Here is a 26,413-nt window from a genome sequence, read left to right on the forward strand (position 1 = left end):
AACTCTTATCAAAGCAGCGTAAGATCAGACAGAACAGGCAAACAACTCTGCAGTCAGTGCTGCACAGAAAAACACAAAACATACATACCCAAGAGAAACTACCAAACAAGGATGCATCGCTCCCAACATCCACGCAGTACATGTGCACTTCACACACATAAAAATCAGCTTGCTTTTAACAGCAGCATTCATTGTGAGGGTACCACACTGTAGTTGCACTTATCACTCCTGCTGTCAAGGTTAAAAAAAAACCCAAGAGCAACAGTAGGAAAAGAATCACAAGATGGGTACAAAGCAAGACAACATCTTGTTACTTCTAACCTATCATCTCCTCCTGTGTCTACCAAGTATCAAGCTTCAAAGTCAGAAAGTGAAGCATCTGGAAGCATGCCTTCAGAGTTTGTGTGGGGCAAAATAACACAATGTAAACAACACCTGCTGTCCCCAGAGGTTCAAGGTAACTTCCAGCACTGGAGAGATAACTGACCTGTCTAAATCAGCATAGCTGAGCTACATTCATGCAGGTGGAGGCAAAGGAGCTGACTGAGCAGTCAAGGCAAGAGAACAATTTGCAATGCCCATACAAAAAACATAAATACCAACATTAAGGGAGTTCTGATACAAGACTGACAAATAAGTGCAAAGTTAAGCTGCAAATACAAAGAGCAGTAAAAACATGGTAACACGCATAGCAGCACAATATCAATGCATTATGGCCCCCTAAAATCCTGCAGTTCTTCAAAACCCAGGAAATTAAGCATCTCATACAATGACATCTTTGCCCAGTTTCTTCTGTGCAGGAAACCTTTCTTCCTCCCTCTTGTATAAGCTGATAAAATGAGAACAGCTCACAAGAGAAAGCCACAGGCTGTCAGAGCCAATGCAGACTTGCCTCGTGTCTGTGAGGTACTGGAAGTGAATAGATGCATGCCCTGCAAAATCAGATGTCCTCTACCGTTTGTACAGTGAAGGACAGCAGTATCTGTGCTTGCAGCACATGGAAGTCCAAATGCACACTGGTTATCAGTAACATACAGCTTGCAGAGCTAGCAATACAGAGGTGTCATTGGCAATAGAAGGAAAACACCTTGTATACGGGGAAGAGCAGAACGAGAGCTCATTTGACAGCAGGATGGCTCACGCCAGCTTTGCAGGTGTGTGAAGCAACAGCTTGTGACACTTCCCCTCTACACACCCCTCCTGCAACGTGGCTCATCAATATTTCAGCTGTGCTCAATCACCGAAACAGTCAGAATTAAAGGATAACCTTGCAAAATAAATCAATAAATCAATCCCAACAAAAGCAACTGATCCCAGGAGTTCACCCTACAGCTGTCTGTGGGGTCAAGCTGTACTTCAGTCCCATTCAAAAAACACCAAGGACAGATTATAAATGGCAAAGGGGGCAGGAGGGGAAAGAGTGCTAATGAGAAGCAAAGTGTTCTTCCTAAACATCTTCACCAAGCAGGGAACAGCTACAAAACAAGGTGTGTGTAGCCCTGCAGCCCATTTCTGGGACTACTTAAATCTCTACTCCTCTGAAGCTCTTATTCATGAACGCTGACATTCCAGTCCAACTGCACAAAGAACAGGCTTAGCTACAGACCGCAGGGAGCTCCCAGGAAAACAAGTCAATTAGGAAAAGGTCACGTGCAAGAGCCTGGATTTCTTTAGACGATCCAGCTCCAGAACTGAATTCTGTATTCACGTTCTGACATGAGACACATGCAGTACTGACAATGGCAGTCTCACTCTGCAAATGGCTTTTATGAGCCACACCAATTGGTAATTCATTACATGGTTAAACAGTTTCACAACAAAGCAAGCACCACACAGGGATCTCTTGCATATCAGCCAGACACAATCCTTCTCAATAAAGCACAAGATAACTATGGAGAAGGTATTACCAAGTGCTAGTTGTAGCTTTAAATAGCTGAAATTGAAGTTAAACTACCCTGGAACTCTTCAAGTGTACCTGTTCCTCCCTTCACCCATCTCTGTCACAGATTCCTTGCAAACAGCACCAGGTAATGTTTTGAACCCGGGCAATTTTGCAAGGCAACAAAGAAAAATGTTTTCCAGCTGTTAGCAGGCAAGTCATTTAATGAACAAACACAGAAATATGTTTTCATTGCAGTTAGACAGAACAACTGCATATAAAGTTTGCTATTTGCAAGCCAAGAGCTACTTTCACAAGTTACTCAACAGTAGTGCTAAGCTAAGTCTTTCAAAGACCTCACTGAGACTACTGAGGGCAATCAAAAAACACAATTCACTCTCACTACATAGGATAAGCATTCATTGTTAATGGTAAAGAAATAAAACAAAAGAAAGATAAGGAAGTTGGGCAGCTTGATGTTCAAAGGATCTCAAGACCAAAACTAGGGAGCACAATGGTGGCCACACGATCTCAAGTCACCACATTTTAAATAACATTCATTGCATTTGCAGAATTAAGCCTAACTGCATCTAGAGAGAATCAGCTAGCAGGTATTCCAAGGGAGAGCTACCATCACAGAATCACAGAATCACAGAATCACAGAATTACCCGGGTTGGAAGGGACCTCAAGGATCATGTAGTTCCAACCCCCCTGCCTAGCAGGGCCACCAAACATACACATTTACTAGATCAGGTTGCCCAGGGCCCCGTCCAACCTGGTCTTGAACACCTCCAAGGACGGGGCATGCACAACCTCACTGGGCAGCCTGTTCCAGGACCTAACCACCCTTCTAGTAAAGAACTTACCCCTAACATCCAACCTAAATCTTCCCTCCTTCAACTTAAAACCATTTCCCCTAGTCCTGCTATTATCAGCCCTTTCGAAGAGTTTACTCCCCTCCTGGGAGTAAGTTCCCTTCAGGTACTGAAAGGCTGCAATGAGGTCACCCCGCAACCTTCTCTTCTCCAGGCTGAACAAACCCAACTCCCTCAGCCTGTCCTCATAGGGGAGGTGCTCCAGCCCCCTGATCATCTTTGTGGCCCTCCTCTGGACCCTTTCCAAAATCTCCATGTCTTTTTTGTACTGAGGGCTCCACACCTGGACACAGTACTCCAGATGGGGCCTCACAAGAGCAGAGTAGAGAGGGACGATCACCTCCCTATCCCTGCTGACCACCCCTCTCCTGATGGAGCCCAGGATCCCATTTGCTTTCTGGGCTGCCAGAGCGCACTGCTGGCTCATGTTAAGTTTCTCATCTATCAGGACCCCTAGGTCTTTTTCAGCTGAGCTGCTCTCAAGGACAACTCCTCCCAGCCTGTACAGGTGCCTGGGGTTCTTCCGGCCCAAGTGCAAAACCTTGCACTTTGCCGTGTTGAACCTCATTAGGTTCACCCGAGCCCAGCTTTCCAGCCTGTCAAGGTCCCTCTGAATGGCATCTGTTCCCTCCACCGTATCAACTGCACCACTCAGCTTGGTGTCATCAGCAAACTTGCTGAGGGTGCACTCCATTCCCTCATCGATGTCATTAATAAAGATGTTAAAGAGCACCGGTCCCAAGACAGACCCTTGAGGGACGCCGCTCGTTACTGGCCTCCACCTGGACATAGAGCCATTGACCACCACCCTCTGTCTGCGGCCTTTCAACCAATTGCTTATCCATCTAGTTGTCCACCCACCATGGATGGCAGCAATGCGAGACACACATCTCAGGCACACAGCAACAAGAAAAGCAGCACTTTTCAAATGTAACAGAAACATAAAGCACACATCAGTTTCCAGTGTCATGGATACAACCCACCACATTCACTTATAAACAGAGTAATGCTCACATCAGCACACATACTGAAAGGGAACCACTAGAAGGAGTTCAGGATTTAACACTGGTTTGAACCTAGTGGCAATGCTTGGTCAGCCAGGCCAAGACACCAACTGTAGAGATGCACTAGAAATATCTCCCAAAACAAACTGGATTTAATCTTTCATTATCTCCTTGTGCTTCTTCTTGCCATATAAATAGATAAAACATGACTATTCAGAACACTGAATGCCACCTACAACCTTAATGTTTTACCTAGACTCATGGATTCTTCTCTCGTTCCCCACAGATCAGCTTCATGCTCTTACAGTTACCTTTAACAGTTCTGAATGAATTCCCTGTCCATATTTAAAGCTACCTTTCTTTTTGCTTTCCATACCCAATCAGGCAAAGATACAAAAAAGGCACCAGAAATGCATCAGGAGAGCATGCAGAACTATCACAGAGAATCCAATCTTCATTCTTTGAAGCCTTTCCTGTAAGATGTTGTTAAAGCCTTCAGGGAAAATAAACCAATCAGGAGAAACTATTACCGAGCTTCATCTAACATCAATCAGAAGCGTTAACCTGGATGAGCTGCACTACAGGACACCACTCTAACAGCTCACCTCGACCTCTGGAGGAACTTCGACCTCGAGGAGCCCCTACCACCGTTCCTCCTCCACGTCCCGTCAACCGCAGGACAGCGGCACTGTTTACAGACATCGAGAAATTTCTCTGTCAGGAAGAAGAGAGGCAAGGTGAGATTTGGTTACAAACACTTCCCGTTTCACAATTATAGCCCAATACCAGTTCTGCTTTCCTTGCATTCATCACAAACTCTACAACAGACTAACAATGACAAGTAAAAGGGCTCCTTGGAAACATTAACACATTGCTCTAGAGGTCCATAAGAGCATCTTCACCAACACCATTGCTCCAAGGTTACTTACCTGACACTTCCATGCTCTAAAGTGAGCATCTACTTCTTTATTAGATCGTTAGGCTAATTAGAACACCAGCAGCTTTAAACACTGCCATTTGGTTGCAAAAAGTGATTGATACTTGACAGCATTGACTAGGAACAATTCTAAACCCATTTGCAACAACATACAGAAGTGTGATCTGAACACAATTGTGTGCACTGCCTTTACTGACCTTTGAAAGACAAATACTCTTTTCTCTAAACGTATCATAGTAGTAACAATGTTAGGGAAAAAAAAACATGCATTAAAGGCTCTGAAATGCAATAGTGACTTTCAGGAAGACAGTGAACACGGATACAATTTAAAAAGTAATGGCTGAAGCAAAAGCCACTTCAACAGAGAATGGGTAAGTTCAACCCCTTCCCCATTCCCAGAGCACAAACAGTTTGGGGAAAAAAAACAACAATTGGTTGTGCCAGAAAACAAGATCAAGAAATACTAACAAGCAAACCTGAATTCACAAAGCTTTCAAATGAAAGCTTTAACTAATATACAAGGGACTCAACAGCTGCCCTTGGCTTCTTGATAGAACTCAGAAGAGACAAATTGCTTACACGAAATCAAATTACTATGCATTTGAAGATCTTCAAACAACAAGGAGGCAAGAAATTAGATTTGAAATCGACATGGCTAACATCAAAACCAGCAGGAATCTGAAGGAATTTTAGCCTACTTCAGAATCAGATCTAATTACTTGGAGCATTCTTTCTACAAAGCAGATCTTCTTTCAACAGAGAAATGGTAACTAAGTAGATACGACGAGAAAAGCCCAGTAGCAAATCCATGGCAGAACGGCAGGGTCAGCCACCAGTAAAAGTGATCTGACTTTCCCAGCTATCTCTTAAAACTGATAGCAATCACTTAATCATCAAGCCACAATGAATCACCTAAATTTGCCTCTAAGGAAATCACCACCTTTCCTGCTGTGAACACTTACAAGGAATTGTTTTTTTTAAGCAGTTAATTTTTGTTCCCCCACTGTTGGTTTGGTTTTGTTTTTAAAGCTCTGAACACCCAGGAACTCTCTTTTACAACACTGCAAATTAAGTTACTACCAGAAAGTCAGGCCAACCGTGGGCTTTGTTTGATGAGAAGACATCCCATCCTACAAAGCACTTGGAAGAGATAAACAAAATTGCTGTGCTCAAAGCGGGGAACAGGAAACACCACTTAGAAAAGCCTATTTACAACAACTGGTCAACTACTCCATCTGACAGCTGACAATGAAGATAAGGAAACAAAGTATCACCATCGCTTTTTTTTTTTTTTAATTAAAAGACAAAAGCACAGATCAAGAGACTACTCGGACACTTGTACAAATCACTGTCATTTCTTCAAAAAATGAACAATTTTGCTTTGTAGTTACTTTAAAATCATTACCTATGATCCTTCCTGCTGATGAGTACATTACCTCAGTGTCCACCCCTGACACTGCGGTGCAAAGCCACCCTACGAGTGTCTCGATTCAATCTTTCCTAGTAAGTGGAGGATTATCCCAGTAAACAAAAAGAGACATAACTATGAATACACACACACCAAAAAAGATATTTACTAAGATCCTGAGACTACCTCCCTTATTCCACAAGCAGATTTTCAGATGAAGACAACTGAATTCCTTCCTAATCCAAACATGAACGAAGAGAACAAACCAAGGGATCAAGCTGCAATATGCCAGTGGTGGCCTTGGAAACCTCTGCAAAGGCACCTGCAGAAACACTCTTCAAAAGGCAAGTTCCTTGAAAACACTTCTACAAATCTATAATCTCATGCAATGAAACTTACTATAAGATCAATCAGTTGAATTCTATGTCAAACCACCATCCTCATCACAAATGGTATTCATAATGGTACATAATGGATAAAAAGGACCAGTGTTTGTTTGAAATATATCCACATCCTCAACAGACAAGTTATCTGATTACATTTATACTTCATAGGCATAAACAAATACAAACTTAAATTCATACCATTGACATGATTTACCATTCGCCTCTAGATACCATGTCTAAATCTACTTGAGAAATGTCATGCAAGTTCTTCCTAGACATACTACATACACAACCTGCAACGCTGCCAGGAGCACAACTCCCAGGCTGCAAACAAGAGCTGCTGTGAATCCACATGGCTAGATTGGTTCAGCTTCTACTAATACAGACGTGCTCAAGTTCGTGTTCTGATCACTCTGTCCTCTACAGGACTCTAAAAATCACTGTCCTTCAAGTTTTGATAAAGCTACACTGCCTTCAATATTCATGAAAGAGGAACCAAGTTGTTTTAAGCTCTCCATTATCAGTCTTACTTGAAGAAGTCTTCCTGTACCATGACTATCAGCAAATTGATTCATATTCACCTCAAGAACACTTATGAACACACATCACAGATTCTCAATGATGAGCAATGTTAATTACACCATGGGAGTACCAACACCAGGAATTTCTGCTAGCCTATGTAACGCTGTTTGCTTCACATCTCAAACAAATCAGTCTGAGCACTACCAAAGAGCTCCACCTAAAGGAGGCCTACAGAAAAAGCTGGAGAGAGACTCTCTCAGGAGTATTGCAATAGGACATGGGATACTGGCTTTCAACTGTAAGCTCAGAAGCACTTGTCATCTTCATCTGAACTCATACGCTACTCAGAACATCACCAATAACACAGCCTTAAACTCCTATTATTCCTCCTGGATAATATTGTGACAATTAGCACAAGCCAACATTCCCTTTGTCTATAAAAGGGCCTGTAGTTCACTGCCTAAATGACTCCATTGTTTATTAAAACAAAAAAGTATGTGCAAAGGTTTATTTAACACCAAGGTTCAATGTTCTGGTGTGCTGCTGTGTGCCTATCTGACCAATTCCTGGGCTCACTGACTGAATCCCTCCTGGTTGGTTCTACTGGAGAATGGAAGCTGGGCTAAGGTCTCCCATAAAAGCATATCCTCAATCTCAGTTGCCTTTTAAGACAACAACTCTGATGAGCAGTGCCTGCAATGCATTCACAAAAACATAAACATGGCTGCTGATTAAAAGCTAAACTACTAGCACACTAAGTCAGAGGACAGCATACTAAAGAGACAAGAAACAGAAACCAACATTGAAGAGGAAGGAACTTCAGGAAAGATGGAAAGGATCTGTCAGAATCCCAAAGACACAAAGATGATGGGGGAAAAAAGTTAAAAGAAATGATGCTCTAAAATCCTAAATATCATTAACTTCCCAACTCCAGATAAAAAATAAACTACACTCTAGTCAGCAAAACCACCTGGGTTTCTGCTATTAGAAAACAACAACCACAAATCATGGTATTGTGAAGTAAGAAAAGTGTGAAGAAATAACATATCAGAGAGCAACTGCATCATGAGGAGATCTGAAAAATCATGAAGAGGGAATAATTTCAGAAGCAACAATCTGAGCATGAAGACAGCATGGCAGACAGCTTCCCTCACCATGAACTAGCTTGAAAGTATGGAATTTCAAAATACTGAGAGCAGCCAACCTTGAAATAGAATCTTGTGGACTACCTGTTCTCACCCTCACATTTTTCACTTATAACTACTGAAACCAAACAAAAATAGTCAAGTAGCTGCTTACACATGAAGCAGTTCACATATCTTTGGAATTTTTAGCACTCTTAATGGGCAAAAGGCTTCAACACTCCTCCAAAGACTACAAACCAGTTTCCAGAACTTAGATACTTCAGGGATGGTGGTCCTAAACTGCACAATGTTTCACTTGCTTGAAAATGCTGTGTACTTAATAATAATAATAATGCAATACTACTAAGAAGATGATGCTAGATTTAATAAATTGTTCTATAGATGGCAGAACAGTGTATAGAAAATATCTGTTCAAACTTAAGATAAGCCATGAGTATAAATACAATTCTAGCATGTTTTCAGAATCCTTTTGCCTTAAGTCTACCAATCTCAGATGTGGGGTTTTAACAAACGTCATGGTTTTAACAGAGGCATACTCTTTATTTTCCTTTAGCCCTAATAATAGTCCACATTCATATTTATTTTAAAGAATCCTATATTTCTGTAAGGATACAAACCTGTTCTTCTTCTGTAAAAGGTACAAGTGCCAGTGGTGGCAGGGGCTCCTCTTGTAAAATAGGCAGAAACTCCTTATCCAGAAGGTCTGAAGGTATCTGTATGAAAGCAAATAGACAATTACCTGATACGCCCCAGTAATTACTGTTCAGTCACAAAGCAACATGCATCCATTCACACAAAATCTTTTATCCTGCCAACTCTCTCCACCCAGTACAGCAGTACTTGTAACAACATAACTGGAGTGGGTGCAACTCCACTAAGAATTTTCTTCTCCAGAAAATAAAGTCTTTGAGACAAAATATCTGATATATTTACCACCCACAGCTACATTATGTAATGCATCATATACACCAATGTTCCAAACTGCACCCAAGTCCAACACAAATCTGAACAGGGGAAATTTCAACTGGTAAACAATTATTTTCTAAGTGCAGTGCAGATTTTGATTCAATATATTAACAGAATTAGCATACATTGTTTCCGAGGCTGTACTTCATTGTAAAATCAAGATTTCCAAATTACAATCAGCAAAGAGAAGAAAAAAGTAAAACAAAATTAAGCAATGAACGCTAATCATGATTTAAATACTAATGAGTTTGAACACCATTTTTTTCATGGCATGTCCATTAAAAGATGCATCCTTGAGCATGTGGACAACAAGCCACAATTACTGCCAAGTGAGTTCTGAAGATGCCATCAGAAAACTGCTTCAAGAATACCTAGATTAAAACAGAAGAGAGAAAGAATTCTGACAGTTTCAATTGAAGTGTGCCCTCCGTGAGAACCTGAGGGAACAATATGGAGCTGCAACAGGGGAAGAACAGGTTGGATTTCCAGAAAAGGCTCTTCACTGAGATGGTGAGGAGGCACTAGAACAGCCTCACCAGGGAAGCGGTTGTTGCAGGAGTTCAAGAAATGTCACAGAATGGCTTAGGTTAGCAAGGACCTTAAAGATGAACCAATTACAATCCCCCTGCCATAGGCAGGGTTGCCATCCTCTAGATCAGGCTGCCCAGGGCCCCATCCAACCTGGCCTTGAGTGTCTTCATGGATGGAGCATCCACAACTTTCCTGGAAAACACCCTCAGTCAGACTGGCTGATTTTTTGGATGGTTTTGTATGGTGACAGGAGTTGGGAAACTGAGTGCCCTTGAATCTGTGTATATGCAATGCAAGGCCCCCAGCACTGTATAAAAACACCAGTACACTCATATTGAGAGGTGTGCATGCATCTCTACTAACAAAGCTAATCTGCAAACTGAAGTTCTTGTTGTCCCTCCCTGACTCACCGATAAGGTTTGTGGAGGGATTCAGACTTTCAAGTCACTGTATGTCTGCTGCAACAACACACCGACCTTTGTCTATCCCACATTTACAAACACAGCAGGAATGACACCTTTACCTGAAACACCCTCAGAAATATGACTTCTCTATCAGTGAGAACCTTCACTTGTAATTCAACTAGATGAAAGTTGACTTCCCTCCTCCCTCCCCCCACCCACACACTGTTGTACTACACATGCTGGACTGCATTTGTGACTTAACTCAGTGAAGTGATGAGGACTGCTGACTGGGCTGGTTACCTGCTGAACTTAACTGTCTTTAGTGAAAATAAACAAGGATCTCCTACCTTTCCTGTTCTTTAAAGCTGCATGTTAATACAACTGATTGTCTGAATTTCAAAACAATTCATTGATTTCAACTATATTAAATGAAATCCTACAAAGGCAAGAAAATCTGCTGGGTTGCAAGGGGACTTTAACCCTCAATTACTTGTGGCAATAGATTTGATTAAGGCAATCCAGGTGCAGGGGCTCTGATCTAAGGAGTACAGGAATTTCCCTTCAGAGGCTGGAAAGAATCAAACAATTAATGTATTAGAAGAGGGATCAAAAAAAACACACAGATCTCTTCAGTCCTCCACCAAAGGATATGAATTTGTGTCCATAACCACGTAATACAAACAACTAACTCTAATCACAAGACTATGCACATACTCATATCAGGCCTTCTTCCTCTTCCTGCTTACCTTATTATCCTTTACAAAAAGTGCCAACATTTCTTCTCTCCCATAGCGATAGTCTGCTAGTTTGTACTTTGGCAAAGCTGGAGACAGAGGAGGGGATGTCACACTCCCGCCACTAGACAAAGCTCGCAGCCTAAAAGAAGCAGAGAAAGCATTTAGAAATTGGACACAAACAACATAAATCCAGTTGTGAAAGTAAAGCAAAGACATTTACAGAGTCCTACTGCAAAATACGCTCTTGGTGCTTCAAGAAGAATGAAACAGCTTTCCTCATTTTTCTGGTAACCACAAGTAAAAAGGAAAATAAGACACGTTCACATACACACAAACACCTCCATGGGCACTTCAGTCCCCTAAAGAACTCTATAGTGACCACACAGTGAAGTAGCTGCACTCCCGCACTATTTACAGTAGGTAAACAGAATTGAACTGTATTATCCCTCCTCCATACAATATATTGAGAACAGGTGGGTTTTTTTTGGACCAAGTCAGAGTTCTTACCATGCAAATATTAATCTACTGTAAGTAAAGAAGGGTGACATTTAATAAAGTTTAACAAACAATAAAGGACAACAGATTCTACAGTGAAGTTTCTTCCTCTGTTGTTACAGTCTCTGAAAACCAATGCTCTAAATTCCTTTTGCAGGAATTAAAAGGGATATCATTTCCCACCATGTATACCACATTTTAGTATTCCTGTACATAAGCTGTACAAAGCAGCCACACTTCCTTTCAGAGACATTTCAAGCCATGAGCTAACTTATGCTTACCACATACACTCACTACTGAATTTGGTCCTGTCTCACACAGGCAAACTACTCAACCTCTTGCAGACTGTATCCAACTGTTACATGACATTATACCTAATCCATCCATTAATTAGCCTCATTCTGCCCAGTCATTTCCTCAGCTGGCCAACCATCCCACACTTTCCAATTTGAGACACATTTTACATAAGGATGCATCTCAAGACACAAGAAGCAGACCATTCTCTGCAGTCTCCTTTGATGCGCACCTTAATCAAGTATAACACTAGAAACTATTTTCAACAGATCCAAAATCCTCAGAAAGGCAGCTGGCTAAACTAACATACTGATCCAATGCTTTCCCCCCAAGCAATGAAGCATGTTTTGTGGGTTATTTTTTAAACTGCATAGAAAGGAAAATATGAATTCTAAGACAGAGTGACATGGGCTGAAAAGGACCACAAGGAACATCTGGTTCCAACCCCCTGCTGTGTGCAGGGTCACCAACCAGCAGCCCAGGCTGCCCAGAGCCACATCCAGCCTGGCCTTGAATGCCTGCAGGGATGGGGCATCCACAGCCTCCTTGGGCAACCTGTTCAGTGCGTCACCACCCTCTGCGTAGAAAAAAAGAAGCCAAACTGTTGTTCCCATTTTATTTTTTTTTTAAGTTTGGTGCCACCCAGTGGCAGTTTCTTTACACACCACATCCAAATGAAGAATGTCTGGAGGGACATTAATCAGAGGATTAGATGGCTCAGTGTAATGTCCAATGCCAATCCAGATTAAACATGACCCAAGTTTCACTACTAAGTGATACAATACCATAGGTGACACACTGTAGCACAAAATAATGATCAAAAATCTTAAAGGAGTTTTATTCCATTTTTCCTAAATTACTCTAAAATTACAAGGGAAATAAAGTTTGGGGTTTGTTTTCAATCGAGTTCTCTCTCCATCCCCACCCCCTTCTTTTTTCCCCATATAGCCATGGCTTTCTTCCAGCAAAGTATCTAATAATGTCAGTCTGCTACACTTCAGAGCACTTCAGCATAAGATATCTGCCTAGTGTGTATATTTATAGATAAAGTAATCCTTAGCATTCTTTTAATCTAACTAAATAGACCGAGTTTCTCATTGCTTTTGGGGCAATCATGTCATTCTTTAATACCCTGCAATTTCTGTAGATATATATATAGATATATAGATAAATATACAGATACATATATATAACTGTAGAGATATATATATATATAAAATGTGCCAGTGATTCTATGACTCCTCAGAAACCATTGCAGCTGAGGTCTTGTTTGCAGTTTCAGCCAATAATTACTTTAAAAACTGGAGCAAATAATGGAAAACAATCACACTTTTGCAGTTAGTCTTGGGCCAGGACAATGCATGTCACACAAACACCAGTACAATCATACAGTGCCACAGATTCATTTCCCTTAAGGCAGCACCCGATTGAGCCTATGACACTTCTCTGTATGTAAATGCAGGAATTGATGAGATCACAAGGCACACTTTTTTCATGTATATTCATACAGGGAAAAGAAAGCTAGCTTAGGTACAGAGTTCATTCTATTAAGGACAGGGTATGAATTTCCTTATTAGTAGCTTATTTTATATGATTTCCTTATTAGTAAAGAAAACTGAAAGTTAACCTTCATAATACTGCTTTCAGTCGGCAGCAAAGCAGTAAGGAAATACAACAGCATTATACTCCATTCGCTCTTAGAACCTACTCAGCCCCAAAAGACAAAAGTTCCCCACGTTTTTCCAAATGACAAACCACTCACCATTCAGGCCCAAAGTTCAGTGTCTGGGTTTCTGCTGCCATTCTTTCTTGTTCTATTCTTTTTTAAAAAAGCTTGAACCTGAAAAATAATAAGTGTTACCATGAGAACAACCAGATTAATACAGCCCTCCAGAAGTCTCCTTCCAAACAAAAGCACACCTGGTCATGCAAAGAACAGAAAATGACTATTGGATTTTTTTATTATTATTTTTATGGTATCCATTTCAGCTCTTTAACATAGAATAATCTACTAGAATTGATGCAGTTGCTGCTATCACACCCTTTGGTCCAAATGCCTCTTAGCAGCTCCAACAGGACACTGGATCAGTAGTGTCTGAGGACACTGTTTGCACAAGCAGCTTCTTGGCAAATCAATGATTACCACAAGGCAGCCAAACATGGAGAATTTGATGCATAATCCTCTTCTGTGAGAACAGTAATGCTTCATTAACAGAATTGTAGCTTCCTGACAATAATAAGATTTAGAAACAATCACTAGATTCACAGCAAGAAAGACTTGCCCGTCGAGTGTCAGAGTATTCAAGCTATTTCCACTGCTCACTCTTAAAATAAGCTTCCTAACAAATGGGTACAGCCAGTGCTGGGACATTCTCCTAAACCTGCACGGAGATAGTAGGATTTCTCTCATTCTTAGCTTTATTAACTAAGAAAAACACACAAGCTAAGACAGCAGTTACTCTCATTGCTCCCTATTAGGCAAGTTGCTGCAGGCACTAGTGGAGGTCAGGTCAAAGTTCCCATATAACAAGGGCATATGGACAAGGACAGACAGTGGCACGCTGGACAGGCAGGAATGAGACCAAGGGAAAGCTACCGAGTTCTGCGAGAAGCAAGTCCAGCCCAATGGTACTAAAGAAGTTACTTTTGCAATAAGAAAATAACAGCTCCTCTTCCCTTCCAGCAACAGCAAACACAAATATGAAGATAAATTTTTGTTTCAGTTTCAACATCAAGCACACTGTAGCCAAAGTCCCTCCCCACAACAACAAAAAAGGATTGGAAGCATTACCTACAGAAACTGGTTGATTAGACTTCAAGAACCATAAAGACAGATGGGAGGGAGGGAGCTTGGCTGTATCAGAACTGTGATCCTTAATAGACCTAAGGATTAAATAAGGAGCTTGGTAAGTTCGTCTTTACTTTGTATGAAAAAAAATGATGGAAAAGAAAAAAAGATGGGCAGATAAAAGCAGGAAAAGGGCATTAGCTACTGAAGAGGAGCGAAAGAAAACAAAAGTAAGCATTTTTTAATGTATATGCTACTGATACAACTATATTAAGGCCAAAAAATAATAGCCTGAAAGTTACAAAATGCCAAGAAATGCTAAAACTGCTTGGGCAAACCTCACCTGGATCTTCTGGGCATATATATAACAAACAGCTGTAAAAGTCCCCGAAGTCTAAACCTACCAGGCACCATTTGGCTCGTGTATTTTTACTACAGATCATATTAATTTGGCCCATCCTTTCAATACAATTGATGTACAAATCAGTATTATTTCCCCAGTAAGCCTATACAATAAAATGGAATTATCACCACCACATGAACCAGAAAGTAACACAGATTGAAGTCCAAGTATCCAGGCACTCTCACAGACCTCACAGGAGATTATTTTGGTCTGCTTTGAGATGCCTTCTTTGTTTTAAACAGCCAGTTTCTCCACCTGAGTTGGAGAGACAGGAGAATACTGAAGGCAAATCCACTCACCAGTTCTACAAAACAAGCTACAAAGGTGAAGTCGGGTACCTCAAGGATGAGATGGACAAGTGTGAAGAATACCTTGGGACCACTCCAGCTAACTACTGTGCATGGGATGGAAGAGCTCTCTCTAATGATTCCAAGCAGCACTGCTGCATTCTTTTTGCCCCTTCACTTCCTGCAAGGCCTGAAATCCTTCAGCTGGAGAGGCTGGGGAGTTTGGGAGAGGAGCCTTGAGACACATAACTCATGTGGACCAGCAGAGAAGCTGAGATCATGAGCTTCTAACTAACTGCAGTTAGTGCAGTGTCAGTAACACAAGAAAGTCTGGCCCTGAATGCCAAACTGCTATGACAATGCAGCTGAGGAGCATTAAATGAGAAAGCAGTACAGAATGGTTAAGGGGGTAGTTTACAAGTTACAGACTCACTCTGCTCTCAGTCCCTCTCCAGCCTTCCCAAAAGCTGAGGTTACTGCTCCATCTCTCCTTACCAGACTCCTCAAAGCCTGCTAGTCTCATCACGTGCTGCAAATCGGCTTTGTCACCTACTTTGACCACAACTCTTGTTTGGGGTGCATTCAGTGAGATTACCTTCTCCCAACAAGTTAGGACTGCATCAGTTCTGAATTTAAAACAAGACACCTGCAAGTGGATGAAACCATAGCTGAACAAGAAAAGCCCAGATCAAAACCCATCAGAATGGCAGCAGTAAGTTTAAGGGGTGAATGCATACTAATAGATAACACTACCCAGAGACTAATCAGACACAAAGATACTACAGGCATAACAGCACTAAAAGAAAACTGCTGAAAATAGGACACTACAGAAACAAGCAACGATCTGGGAGGAAGGGGCAGAGGAAAAGGCAGAGCAGCCTGGAGAGGAGCCTCTAGCAGGCAGCACACAGTCAGCGGGTTAACAAGTAGCTGCACTAACAGGAAAGGCAAGTAGGGACAGGGCATGAGGCACTGACACTGAGATGGAGGAGTCAGGGTGGAGCAAGAAAGGGTGAGCAACAAGAAGTTATGACATGGCCATTCATTCCCTTTTCATTATTTTGCTCAAGGAAAAGGCATGAATTTATCAGGTCTTCATTATCCAGTTAACTCCAAACTTCAAGATTAATAATTAACATTTTAATTTTGGTCTTTAAAAAAGAAACCTGTGCTGCCTCCTAACTCATTGAGGATGACAAATCACAGAAATGAATACAAACTGATCACACTTCCTTCCCTGATGTAATTTGCTGAGGGGGTAAGGCCCTGTCTTCAATTGCAGCAGTTTTGAAAATGAAGCTTTTCTCCCAATTAATGGCTACTGATTGAGGAACCTGCATAACCACAAACAGACCAAGAGCACACAGGGAGCTCTAAGCAAGAGGCCACGTTGTGATTAAATACCACTGCTTGGGCAATACTAAAGACTTCCCAGCGCTCTTTCAAAGAGGAACCCCCTCCTCTGAGTCTCTCTAAATCAACCCTTGACCAAGCTGCCAGTGCAACCCTCTGAACAGGTGCAGTTTGCTACAGCAGTTCTGGGAAAAACGCCATAAACTGGAATTGCTGCACAAACCGGGACTGAGATCCTTCCTGGGGCAGCACTGCAGCCACAGACCCACTAACAGCACAACACAGAGCCATCCCACCAACACACCTCCAACCCAGGGACTGGGCAGGGAAAAAATACCCTAATTTATCAGCAGCTTAGTGCTCTGAAAGTCAGAAGTTCAGCCACTGAGCAACACAAAATGTAATCCAATAACGTTAAGCCGTTAAGTGGCTTTCACTCACAATTAACAGGTAATATTATAGGCAGACAAGTTGCTATCAGCAACACTAACTCCATTGCTTTGCTGTAGGTAGGATATTTGAGCGAGCCTGGCATTTTTTAAACTGTTTTCCTTGACTTCTATTAGAGAACTCACAAATGTATTGAAGCTTACAGAAGAATCTGCTCCAGACAAGCTGGAACTTGATTCTGTGATAGATGTGTGCGTTGAAATGAGATGAGATTTTAGTGGGAAAAAACCTAAACGTGGTTTTACAAATACTGTGGCACAAGTTGGCCCCAATGTCTACCCTGTTGAAATGCACATGCATCTAATAGCTATCCTGGCTAAAGGCTGGCTGTCAGAAATTCTGAGGTATTTGAACTATCATGTTTTCCAGACCTTGCACAACCTCACTATTTTCTGTACATCTGCCATTTTAAGGCTTGTCTCTTACTCACGGGGATAGAATCACAGAATTGCTCAGGTTGGAAAAGACCTTAAAGATCGTCAAGTCCAACCACAACCTGACCATACTACCCTAACTACCCTCTGCTAAATCATGGCCCTGAGGTATCTGAGTTAAGATTTACAGCCTATGTTAAACTCCCACGTTCCCATGGTAGAGCTCTGTCCATCTGTACAGCTCAGCAATCTGTCTCACCAAGAAGCTGGTTCAAGTAGAGATCAACTGATTCTTAGTGTTCCACACAGAGACTAAGCCATGACTGCACTCAGGTCTACCCACCCAATCTTTCCTAAGTTTAGAATGATTAAACAAGATGCGGATTTCATTGCAACTTACATCTTTGCTTATTTTTTGTTTTTATTAATTTGGCAAAAAATAGACCTGATCCTTCTTGTCCATCACCACCATATTCTGACATCACCAGCTGTTTGACTGAGATGTTTAAGAAAAGCATCCTTTCCTTCCTTCCAAGGTAGTTCTGCTATTGGAGGTTCCAAGTGGTCTTTTTTACTGAGAAACCAGCCAAAAAAGAACCAAAGAACACAGTGAAAGTCAAACACAAATAGATTTAAGAGCATGGAATTAAGTTTTCCTTAAACTTGGAACGGGAATTTCACAACAGGGCTCCACTATGCAGCAACTACATCGCATTGAGATGATACAACATCACCTTCAGCACTCAGTAAGAGCACATTCAACAGGCAGATACTACAGCTAATTCGACTGCCTTTAATTCAAAACCACAGAGATTCACTTGGCACCAGCACTGATTTGCACTAGTTTTTAGAAGTTTCAGCCCAGCAGTGAACAGGATGACAATGACTCAGGAGCGACGCTATCAATCTGATATTAATCATCGGCTAAAGCAGGCAACACCGATCAAAGGACACTGACAAAATTAAGGCCAAGCAACGTGGATTTATGGAAGGCATTCAAACAAAGCACACTTTAAGAGCAGATATTTCATTGCTCCAGTAGGTGGAATAAATTCTAACACCTCCAGGACATTTCAGTTAAGAAGAAGGCTAAAAAAGACCGAGTCATTCCCAATGCCTGCTGGGTCTCAAATCACTGTGACCTACAGAGCTTTGTTTTCCTTTGTGCTTTTAAGCCTTCTCTCATAAAACAATCTAAAATTGATCACACAACACAAATTATCCTCCAAATACAGTGAATACAAATATAAGAGGCTATCCTCAACTTCTATACAATTTGTAACGTGGGCTTACATCACTTCTAAAACCTAAGGATTATAAAAATAGGTATGGTAATGCAAGTGACACATCATCAATAAAACCATTATGAATTATTCAATTGCTCTGCCCAGTACAGCAGGTTGCATTTAATAGGCCCAAGCATCCCATCAAATGACTTGCAAGTAGAAAATGTAAGCGATACACAACAGATGCAAGGCCACACTGGGAAAACACAGTCCTTACACCAACCTCAGGTTTATAACAACAAGCAGCTGGAAGGGAACACGATACAACGCTGAGCTGAACACCTACCACAAAACACTGGGTAAATACAACAACACAGATTAAATTCACTCGGTATTTGCAGTGTTTTCAGTCCTGCTCTCAGGAAGGCAAGAAGGCTGATAAATCAGAGCGCGCTCAGAAAGGGATAAAACATGGTGGATACGCCTTACAAAGGAGAAAAAGACAAAACCAAAGTTGTATTTATTGAGCTTCAAGACAAATGTAAGGCATATCTTGCTCAGACAATGAATGAGCACACAAGTAAAAAAGACAGAAGACCCAAAATTGTCCAGAGAAATGACTGAAGGGAGAAGTTCAGAGATAAGCAACACAGTCGACCGTTTTTAGGTCAACGCTGGATGATTTTCCAAAAGATACTTTTTTGCTAGAACATCAGCAGCAAATACATTACTCATACTGCACAGGGTGCCAGACGAGTCACAGCAGTCCCTCCTGACTTACCAAGTCTTTATGCTGATAAAGGCAGTGAATTTTTCAAATCCGATCTACCCACACTCCAAGAGGAAGTTTTTTCCTAATCCATCAATTTCTCCCAGACCGTGCCTCTATCAAAGCTGCATTGACAGAACTCTTCTCAACATATATAAGCTTACTGTCCCAAGTCACTGCAGTCACACCCCTGCCTCTCAGTGACCTCTGGTCAAACTCTGCCCACAACACTGATGCAGTGGGAGCAGCCTGAGCACCTCCTGCTCACTCGGTCCATCCTCAGCTTTCATGGAGCACTGCAGTCTGCAACACGCAGCACCACAGCCAAGAATAACAACTGCACAAAGCAGGCACTGCAAATACACTGAGATGGAATGACAAAAGACTAAGGAGATGTGCACGTCTAACAAAACTAAATCAAAGAACATTAGATACCACTTTTACAGATGTTTTCCTTTCCTACCTCTTAATCTGAACCTTCTGGCTAGAAGGAGTAAACAGTGACCACCGCCTGCTTCACCTGAACACCAAGGACTCGAGAGCTGTCTCGAGTGTGTCAGTCAGCAGGCAGGATGGCCTCCACCTTTGTGGCAGGGCTTCCAAGAGCAGTGATTGAGCTCCAAGCGGACCACACCCTTGGCCCTGCCACTGGCTGGAACACAAACCATTTCTCATTCCAAATCCTGTCCCAGAACTCTGCCAGCACTCTGTTTTCCAGCCGAAAAATCACTTTCACATCTGTCTCTACCTTGTATGCAGAAAAAGTTCTGCTGGGTAAGTATTACTTAGCCTGTCTCATTCCACAGACTGTTGCAGATCAGGATGCTGCTCTGCCTACCTGCTTCAGGACAAGCACTTCACTCTCAGCAGCCAGATGACAGGAATGCAACCAAGAAGTCACTGCAGCCTTTCTCTCACGCTTGTCACACATCGTACAGTCCATGCATGCATTCAGAATGGCAGGAAAGAAGTTTCTGACTACAGTCACTGAATTAACAGACCTGGGTCATTATGGGTTTCTTTTGGTATTGTTTATATAAGCGGATTCTTTGGGCTCTGTAGAAATATTTCCTCCCTGTCTCCTCCTTAAGGTTTCCTATGCATGCAGTTCAGATATGTCCTATACTCGAAGAAAAAAAAAATATTCAGCAGTAAGAAAGCATCAAACCAAAGCTGATAGCAGAAAGAATCAGCACATGCATCAGAGCAAGCATTCACCAATGGGAAATTACAGCTTGTTTTGTTACTACACATGAATTGCATCAATCTCTAACAGATGATGTTTTCCTCTCTTTATGTCCACACTACTGAAGATTGAAAGAAGTGAATGTCTCAGAGTATCTTTGGTATCTTTACACTAACCTGCAATGTTACCCCAATCCCACATAAGTATTAAGACCTAATATATTTTATGTAAAGAAAATTATACATACGGATGATTCCAGCATTAATTACAACTCAGAAACCTTCCTCTCCAAGGACAGTTGAACAAGTCCCCTAATTTATTAAATAAAGATATGAGTTATTTAGACTTTAAAACCTTTCTACACGTGACCAGGAGCAGCCTCACTTTCTATCTATCACCCATTACTCACTGCCTCACACTTGGCCCCAGTGGTGTTTGAGCAGGGGCTGGAGCAGACAGACACCAAAGGGCTGCTCCAACCTAAGCCGTCCTGCAGCACCACCATATGTGGCTCACATCACAGCTGATCAAATCAATTCCTCGCCAGTCACACCAACTCCCTGACATGCTACTGACATCTGAAGTGGCAGAAGTTCATCCATTCATCATCACAAAACCTCCTCCAATGTCATCTATACAGCTGCCTTCTGTTTCTTGCAATCTGAACTGAAGTACCATCACATACAGACCACAAACCTTCTATCTAATCTGTACGTGTGAAACTGCAGGCTCTAAATTGCCCTGTCACACATCTTCAACATTAAAGGCCATCAACAGAACACAGTGAAACCACTTCATTGTCAGTGCTGGGGCAGAGATCAAGTATTTCTCTACAGAATAAAGTGATCAAACATGCAGTAACAGAGCAATAACTACACAGAGCACAAGGTGCTGTGCTTACTTTCGCTATGTTAGCAGCTGTTTAACCTAAGTATTTTTCCAGCTGGTTTACTCTCCCATCATTACACGTAAGCTAGTTTCTATGTTAAACTTGCCTTCTACAGTCCTCCACCACCACCCGAACTGAAGGTGAAAAACTAATGTTACTAAACAGCACTACAACAAGGAACATGCTTTTAGATGTGCACATATACATACTAACACACACACAAAACCACAACCAACCACAAGAGGGCCGATGTGGTACAGACCTTATAATTTCAAGCACTTCATGCTGCTTCTTAGCTCCATCTACAAGTTCAGCACATCCTGAACAAACTTGCTGGGTTTTCTGTTCTGACAATTCTCAACGCAGACCATTTCCACAACCAAAGAGCATTCAGGACTTGCCTGCAGGACAGGCTAAGCTACACTGGTAACCAACTTCATTCTCAAACACCATTCCCCCTACAACCCCCCACCCCAGCATTTTACACTTGTGTTTCTAAATGCCACTCGATTAATTAAAATCAGTAAATGAGGAAAATGCACGAAGAGTCCCTTTAAACACAAGGACTCCCTCAATAAGAAGAGATTTTCCTTACTGTAACATCCAGGGGATCTCTAGCAAGCTACATAGGAAGAAGGAAACAGATTAGGTCTGTAATTTTATGTTTGTAAACTGAAATCCTGTCTGTCAGCCCCCTCCCTCCTCCTCTACTGGCACAGGCTGCCCACAGAGGTGATGGAGATCTCCAGAGATCCAAGACCTGCCCGTACATCTGCCTGCATGCCACACCATAGGGAAACTGCTTCAGCAGGGGCTGGGACTGAGCCACCTCCAGACATCCCTTCCAACCCCTACAGTCCTGTGATTCTACCTTTAATCATGAGCTCAATATAGTTCATTCTCCCCCCTTCTTTGAGCAACACAGAGGAAAGCATGCTAGGATATACTCACTGACAGAAGACTCAACTTCATACTTTAACAAGCACTAGGACCCCATTTTCAAGACCTCCAGTTAAAGAAGAATGAAGAATAACATCTGACAGTTACTTGAACTTACAAACAGACAAAAGTAGGCAGAAAAAATTTGTATTCTTATTTCTAACAAAACAAATCTAAAGAGCTGGAGGCCTGAACCACTTTAGAAGGGGGGGAAAAGGGGAAGGAAGAAATCATGACTCAGGTGCCTGGCTCACCTTCATAAATTACTGTGCACTAATGTCTTCCCCACACGCTTCAATAATTACAAAGATCCTTCAGCAGAGGCACATTGTAGCAAAAAACCTCCCCAGCCAGACTGCACGGCTACCCCAGCCAGATGAGTGACACCCAGCTTGTCTGCAAACTGAGCAGCTACACATCTTACAAGTGGTACCTACATTTTATTTACATCCAGGCTTAGGAACCTGGAGCACACAACAGAGCTCCATGTAGACAATTGGCCTTAGCGAACAGCAAAAGAAATGCAATAGTGGTTTATCTGAATTCCTTACAGCAGCCTTACTTGCTCCTCACCTGTGACAGCCAAGAGCTTCTGAGCAACCAAGCAGTAAACAAACCAACAAATTAAGCTGTAAAAACCTCAATTCACTGCTTATAGTTTTCACCTAGGTCAATATAAAGACCACATTTTTCATTACTGCATCCTTAAGAACAGGGAGAGAAAATACTAAGAGTACCTGAGGATTCTTCACAGTCCTCAGATGATCAACAGCAATAATGAAAACAAGAATCTAGAAGAATTCAAGTTGCTGTGCTCTCATTACTGCATAGTCTGCCTGGAACCATGCACCACTGCAAGAGACAACTTCATTTAATTCAGTGCTATTTCAAAGCACACTCAAGAAAATACTCAAAAAAGGTCCCAAAATAAACACCAAGATTGACAACCCTCACGTCACCAGGTACTGGGAGATCCCGAGCAGCTCCTGAAGGCATTAAGAAAGCAACCACAATATAGTCAGATGTTGGAAGGGGCTATCAAAGTCTCAGAACGAGCTGACAGAACCTCCAGGTGTAAACCTACTTCTTAATACAGTCGACCATTCCTCACATATGGTGAGGAATTAACAGTAACAAGTGTGACCTGTGACATTAAACTTACAGAACTTATTTCTATGCGAGCCTGATGGGTGAAAGGGGAGTGACAGCAGACACCTGCACTTCTGCTGGTTCCCCCAAGACTGATCAGAACACATTTACACTTCAATATCAGCTAACTGTCCATTGAACACCTAGTCAAGTGAACTGCAGGAATACCAATACCTCATTAATACTGAAGGTCTTATCTACTGCAGCCACCGCCTCATAACAGAGCTTAAAAATAGCAGAACAAAGTGTTTGTTGGTGACTACAACAACCAATTTTGCTTGTAATGGTTCCAAAATATCACACTGTCAATCTATTAAATGCTCTATGCAGAAAAGAGCAAATGAGTTTCTGCTTATTACAAAGTTTCCTAAAAACAAGAACAACCAGCACATTTATGGGAAAAGTGGGGGGAAAAAAATAACACGTACTTTCCAGGAACCTGCGCAAGTCAGCTCCTGAAGCAAGAAAACAGAACGAGTGGCAAGAAGTTAGAGAATATAAACAGAAGCTTGTTACCCTCCCACCCATGAGAACAAGCCCATAAAAAAATACAGCAAGAGCTGAAGTACTGCAACAGCAAGGAAATAAAGCTGTGCTGAAGGTTACAGGGAAAAACATACATTTTATTCCAAAAGCACTACTCAGCACCATCTCCTGTCAGCCTGCACCTTGTCCCACTTCAGAGTGGGATTACGCAGAGTTCCTTTGTTGACACTGAAACGACTTGTCTTGGATCGATACCAAACATACACGATGGTGATCAATGCTCTCGTGGTGCTGCCAAGGCCTGCCTGCTGCTCACGGCTGCTCCCATCACCCTGCGCTGTGGGCCGGACAGGCTCAGTGCTCCACGAGCTCCTTCCTTCCTCAGCCCGCAGCACCTGACAGCGCCGGGCGTGCTCGGAGCGGGGCAGAGGCTGCACTCAACGTGCACCTGCACACGAGCAGCCCAACGTGCCGGGCCGGGAGGAGCAAACTCACACGGCTCAGCGTCACGGAAGGCGCGGCCGCCAACCCCGAGGGCCGTGAGGAGCCGCGGGCGCCCCGCCGCCGTGTGACAGCCCCTCGCTGCCGGGCAGCCGCATGGAGCAGGCGAGGCCCGTACCCCGGGACAGCCGGGCCGAGCTCAGCGACAGCGCAGCACCAGGGGAGCAGGGCACGGCACACGGGCGCCCTCCCAGCGCCGGGCCGGGCCCGAGTCCCGCTCCCCTGTAGGCCGCGGGCCGCCTCGGGGCTGCGGCACCCCCGGTCCGCAGCGGACGGGAGCCGCCGGGCAGGCCGGTGCGCGGGGCCGCGGGGGCCCGGAGCCGCTCCGGAGGGCGGAGAGCGCGGCGGCGGCGAGAATGTGTAGGCGGGCGGAACGGCCGGAGGGGCGGCGAGGGCAGGGAGCCGGAGAGACGGCGTTACCTGCGCTCTCGGACGGAGAGTCCCTCACAGCCACAGCGACTGCTCGGCCCCAACAACACAAGATGGCGGTTGCGCCGCCACGCAACGTCACGTGAGGGCAGGCCCCGCCCCCTGCCTCCGCCACGGGACCCGGATGGGCCGACCCCGCCCCTCCCCCCGCCCCGCGGGGCGCCGCCCTCGTGACGTCACCGCGCTGCGCTCGGGGGCCTGCCCGTGGCGGCGGCGCGCGCATCGCCTCTGTCCTCAGCGGAGCGCCCCCTGCTGGCAGCGGCCGGGAACCGCAGCACGAGCCGCCGGGCCGTGAGCACCGGTAGCAGCGCGGGAGGGATGGCGGGCGGGGCGAGCGGCTCCTCAGGAGCTGGCGGGGCACAAGGCTGCGGGCCTGAGGGCTTAGCGTGGGCTGAGAGAAACACAGACCGCTTCACCCCAAATCGGAGTGGAATTTCGCCCCTAGGAAGCTGATAGGTTAAAGAAAAGCTGCCTTAGCAAGGAGCTGGGCACTGACAGGCCACGTGTGATCCCTATACACAGCTCCATATTAACACTGGTCTGGGGAAGGGAGAGAGGCAGCGAACACGCATTTAAGTACCCCCAAATATCATCCTAATATCCAAATATTACGTTATCTGAGGTGGGAGAAGTTCATCACTTAGAGATGCGCCCCCTCCTTGTTAACGCAAAGGTATTATTGAGGCAGGATTATTGAATTCAGGAAGAGAATACCTGACAGCTGTCTCATCTGTAGAACTTAGCTTTTTCGCTAAAATATCCCAAGGAAACTCATGTTTACGTATCTATTGTAATGGTAAACGCCTCTTAAGTCCTCCACAACTTGCATCCAAGCAGAACAGGAAGGTTGTCATGAAAATTCAAAGCTCTGTCTGTGTGGTTAAGTTCATGCATGGTTTAATTAGAGGACTGCATGTTGTCTGTGTAAGAAATGCAGCATGGAGGCTGAGGTTTCCTTGAGTACTGAGGGCATAATGTACTTCAGAGCCCTCTGGATTGCTGTGTCAATTCATCCACGCTATTAAAAATCCAAGTGCAAGGAGATGGCATCCCTAACAAACCAGAAGCATTCTCTATTGCTTCATTGTTTTCACCTGACCTAGTATGGAAGCAAGAACCTGCACGCCTCGGTACAGCTGTGAAGCTATGAACATGAAGCACAGCTTTGAGATGGTAGCAATCACCATAAAGCAGCTCAAAAGATGTGTCAGGCTTTCACATCTGCCCTCCCCACCTCCAGGTTAGTTATTTGGAAAAGCAGCTCCTGTTTATTGCGATACTGGGCTTTCTGTCTGAGCAGTCAGCAGTGCCTACCTTCCATGAGAGGGGAAAACCAGCATCATTTGTCACGTCCCTAAAAATAACAGTAAGAACAGCGGACGAGGCAGGCAGATGAACACCCAAATGTGGTTTTTAAAGCCAGTCAGTTCAATGCATCTGTCACCTCAGATAGCTTGTGCTGAAAGAGTACCACGTAAACACTGCTACTTTTACACACCCAACTATTTTAAGACATCTTTCATAGATTTGGCAAGTTGAGTTTGAAAAGCAGCAGTGAAGTACTCCTGTTCTTCCAATCCATCTTGCCAAGGATTTATTT

General features: G+C 43.3%; 1 protein-coding gene across 37 annotated transcripts in view; it reads right to left on the bottom strand.

Annotated features, from left to right (window-relative positions):
- Window positions 1-24,868, bottom strand: part of GIGYF2 (GRB10 interacting GYF protein 2) — a 70,070-nt gene extending 45,202 nt beyond the window's left edge. For 17 of the 37 annotated variants that reach the window (XM_085512602.1, XM_015871145.3, XM_085512591.1 and 14 more), the window contains exons 1-5: window positions 24,805-24,868; window positions 13,347-13,424; window positions 10,805-10,934; window positions 8,775-8,870; window positions 4,365-4,473 (exon numbers count right to left, since the gene is read on the bottom strand). In XM_085512602.1, the coding sequence (XP_085368728.1) occupies window positions 4,365-4,473; window positions 8,775-8,870; window positions 10,805-10,934; window positions 13,347-13,387 (376 nt within the window). In that variant the 5' untranslated portion in view covers window positions 13,388-13,424; window positions 24,805-24,868. Of the gene's footprint in view, window positions 1-4,364; window positions 4,474-8,774; window positions 8,871-10,804; window positions 10,935-13,346; window positions 13,425-14,375; window positions 14,468-23,825; window positions 23,853-24,017; window positions 24,064-24,804 lie in introns of those variants that run through there. The other 20 variants (XM_085512597.1, XM_085512590.1, XM_085512587.1 and 17 more) reach the window with 8 other exon arrangements.
- Between the last annotated feature and the right edge of the window lie 1,545 nt (window positions 24,869-26,413).

Source organism: Coturnix japonica, chromosome 12 (assembly GCF_054131305.1).
Source record: "Coturnix japonica strain WE chromosome 12, WE-NBRP24, whole genome shotgun sequence".
NCBI lineage: Eukaryota > Metazoa > Chordata > Aves > Galliformes > Phasianidae > Coturnix > Coturnix japonica.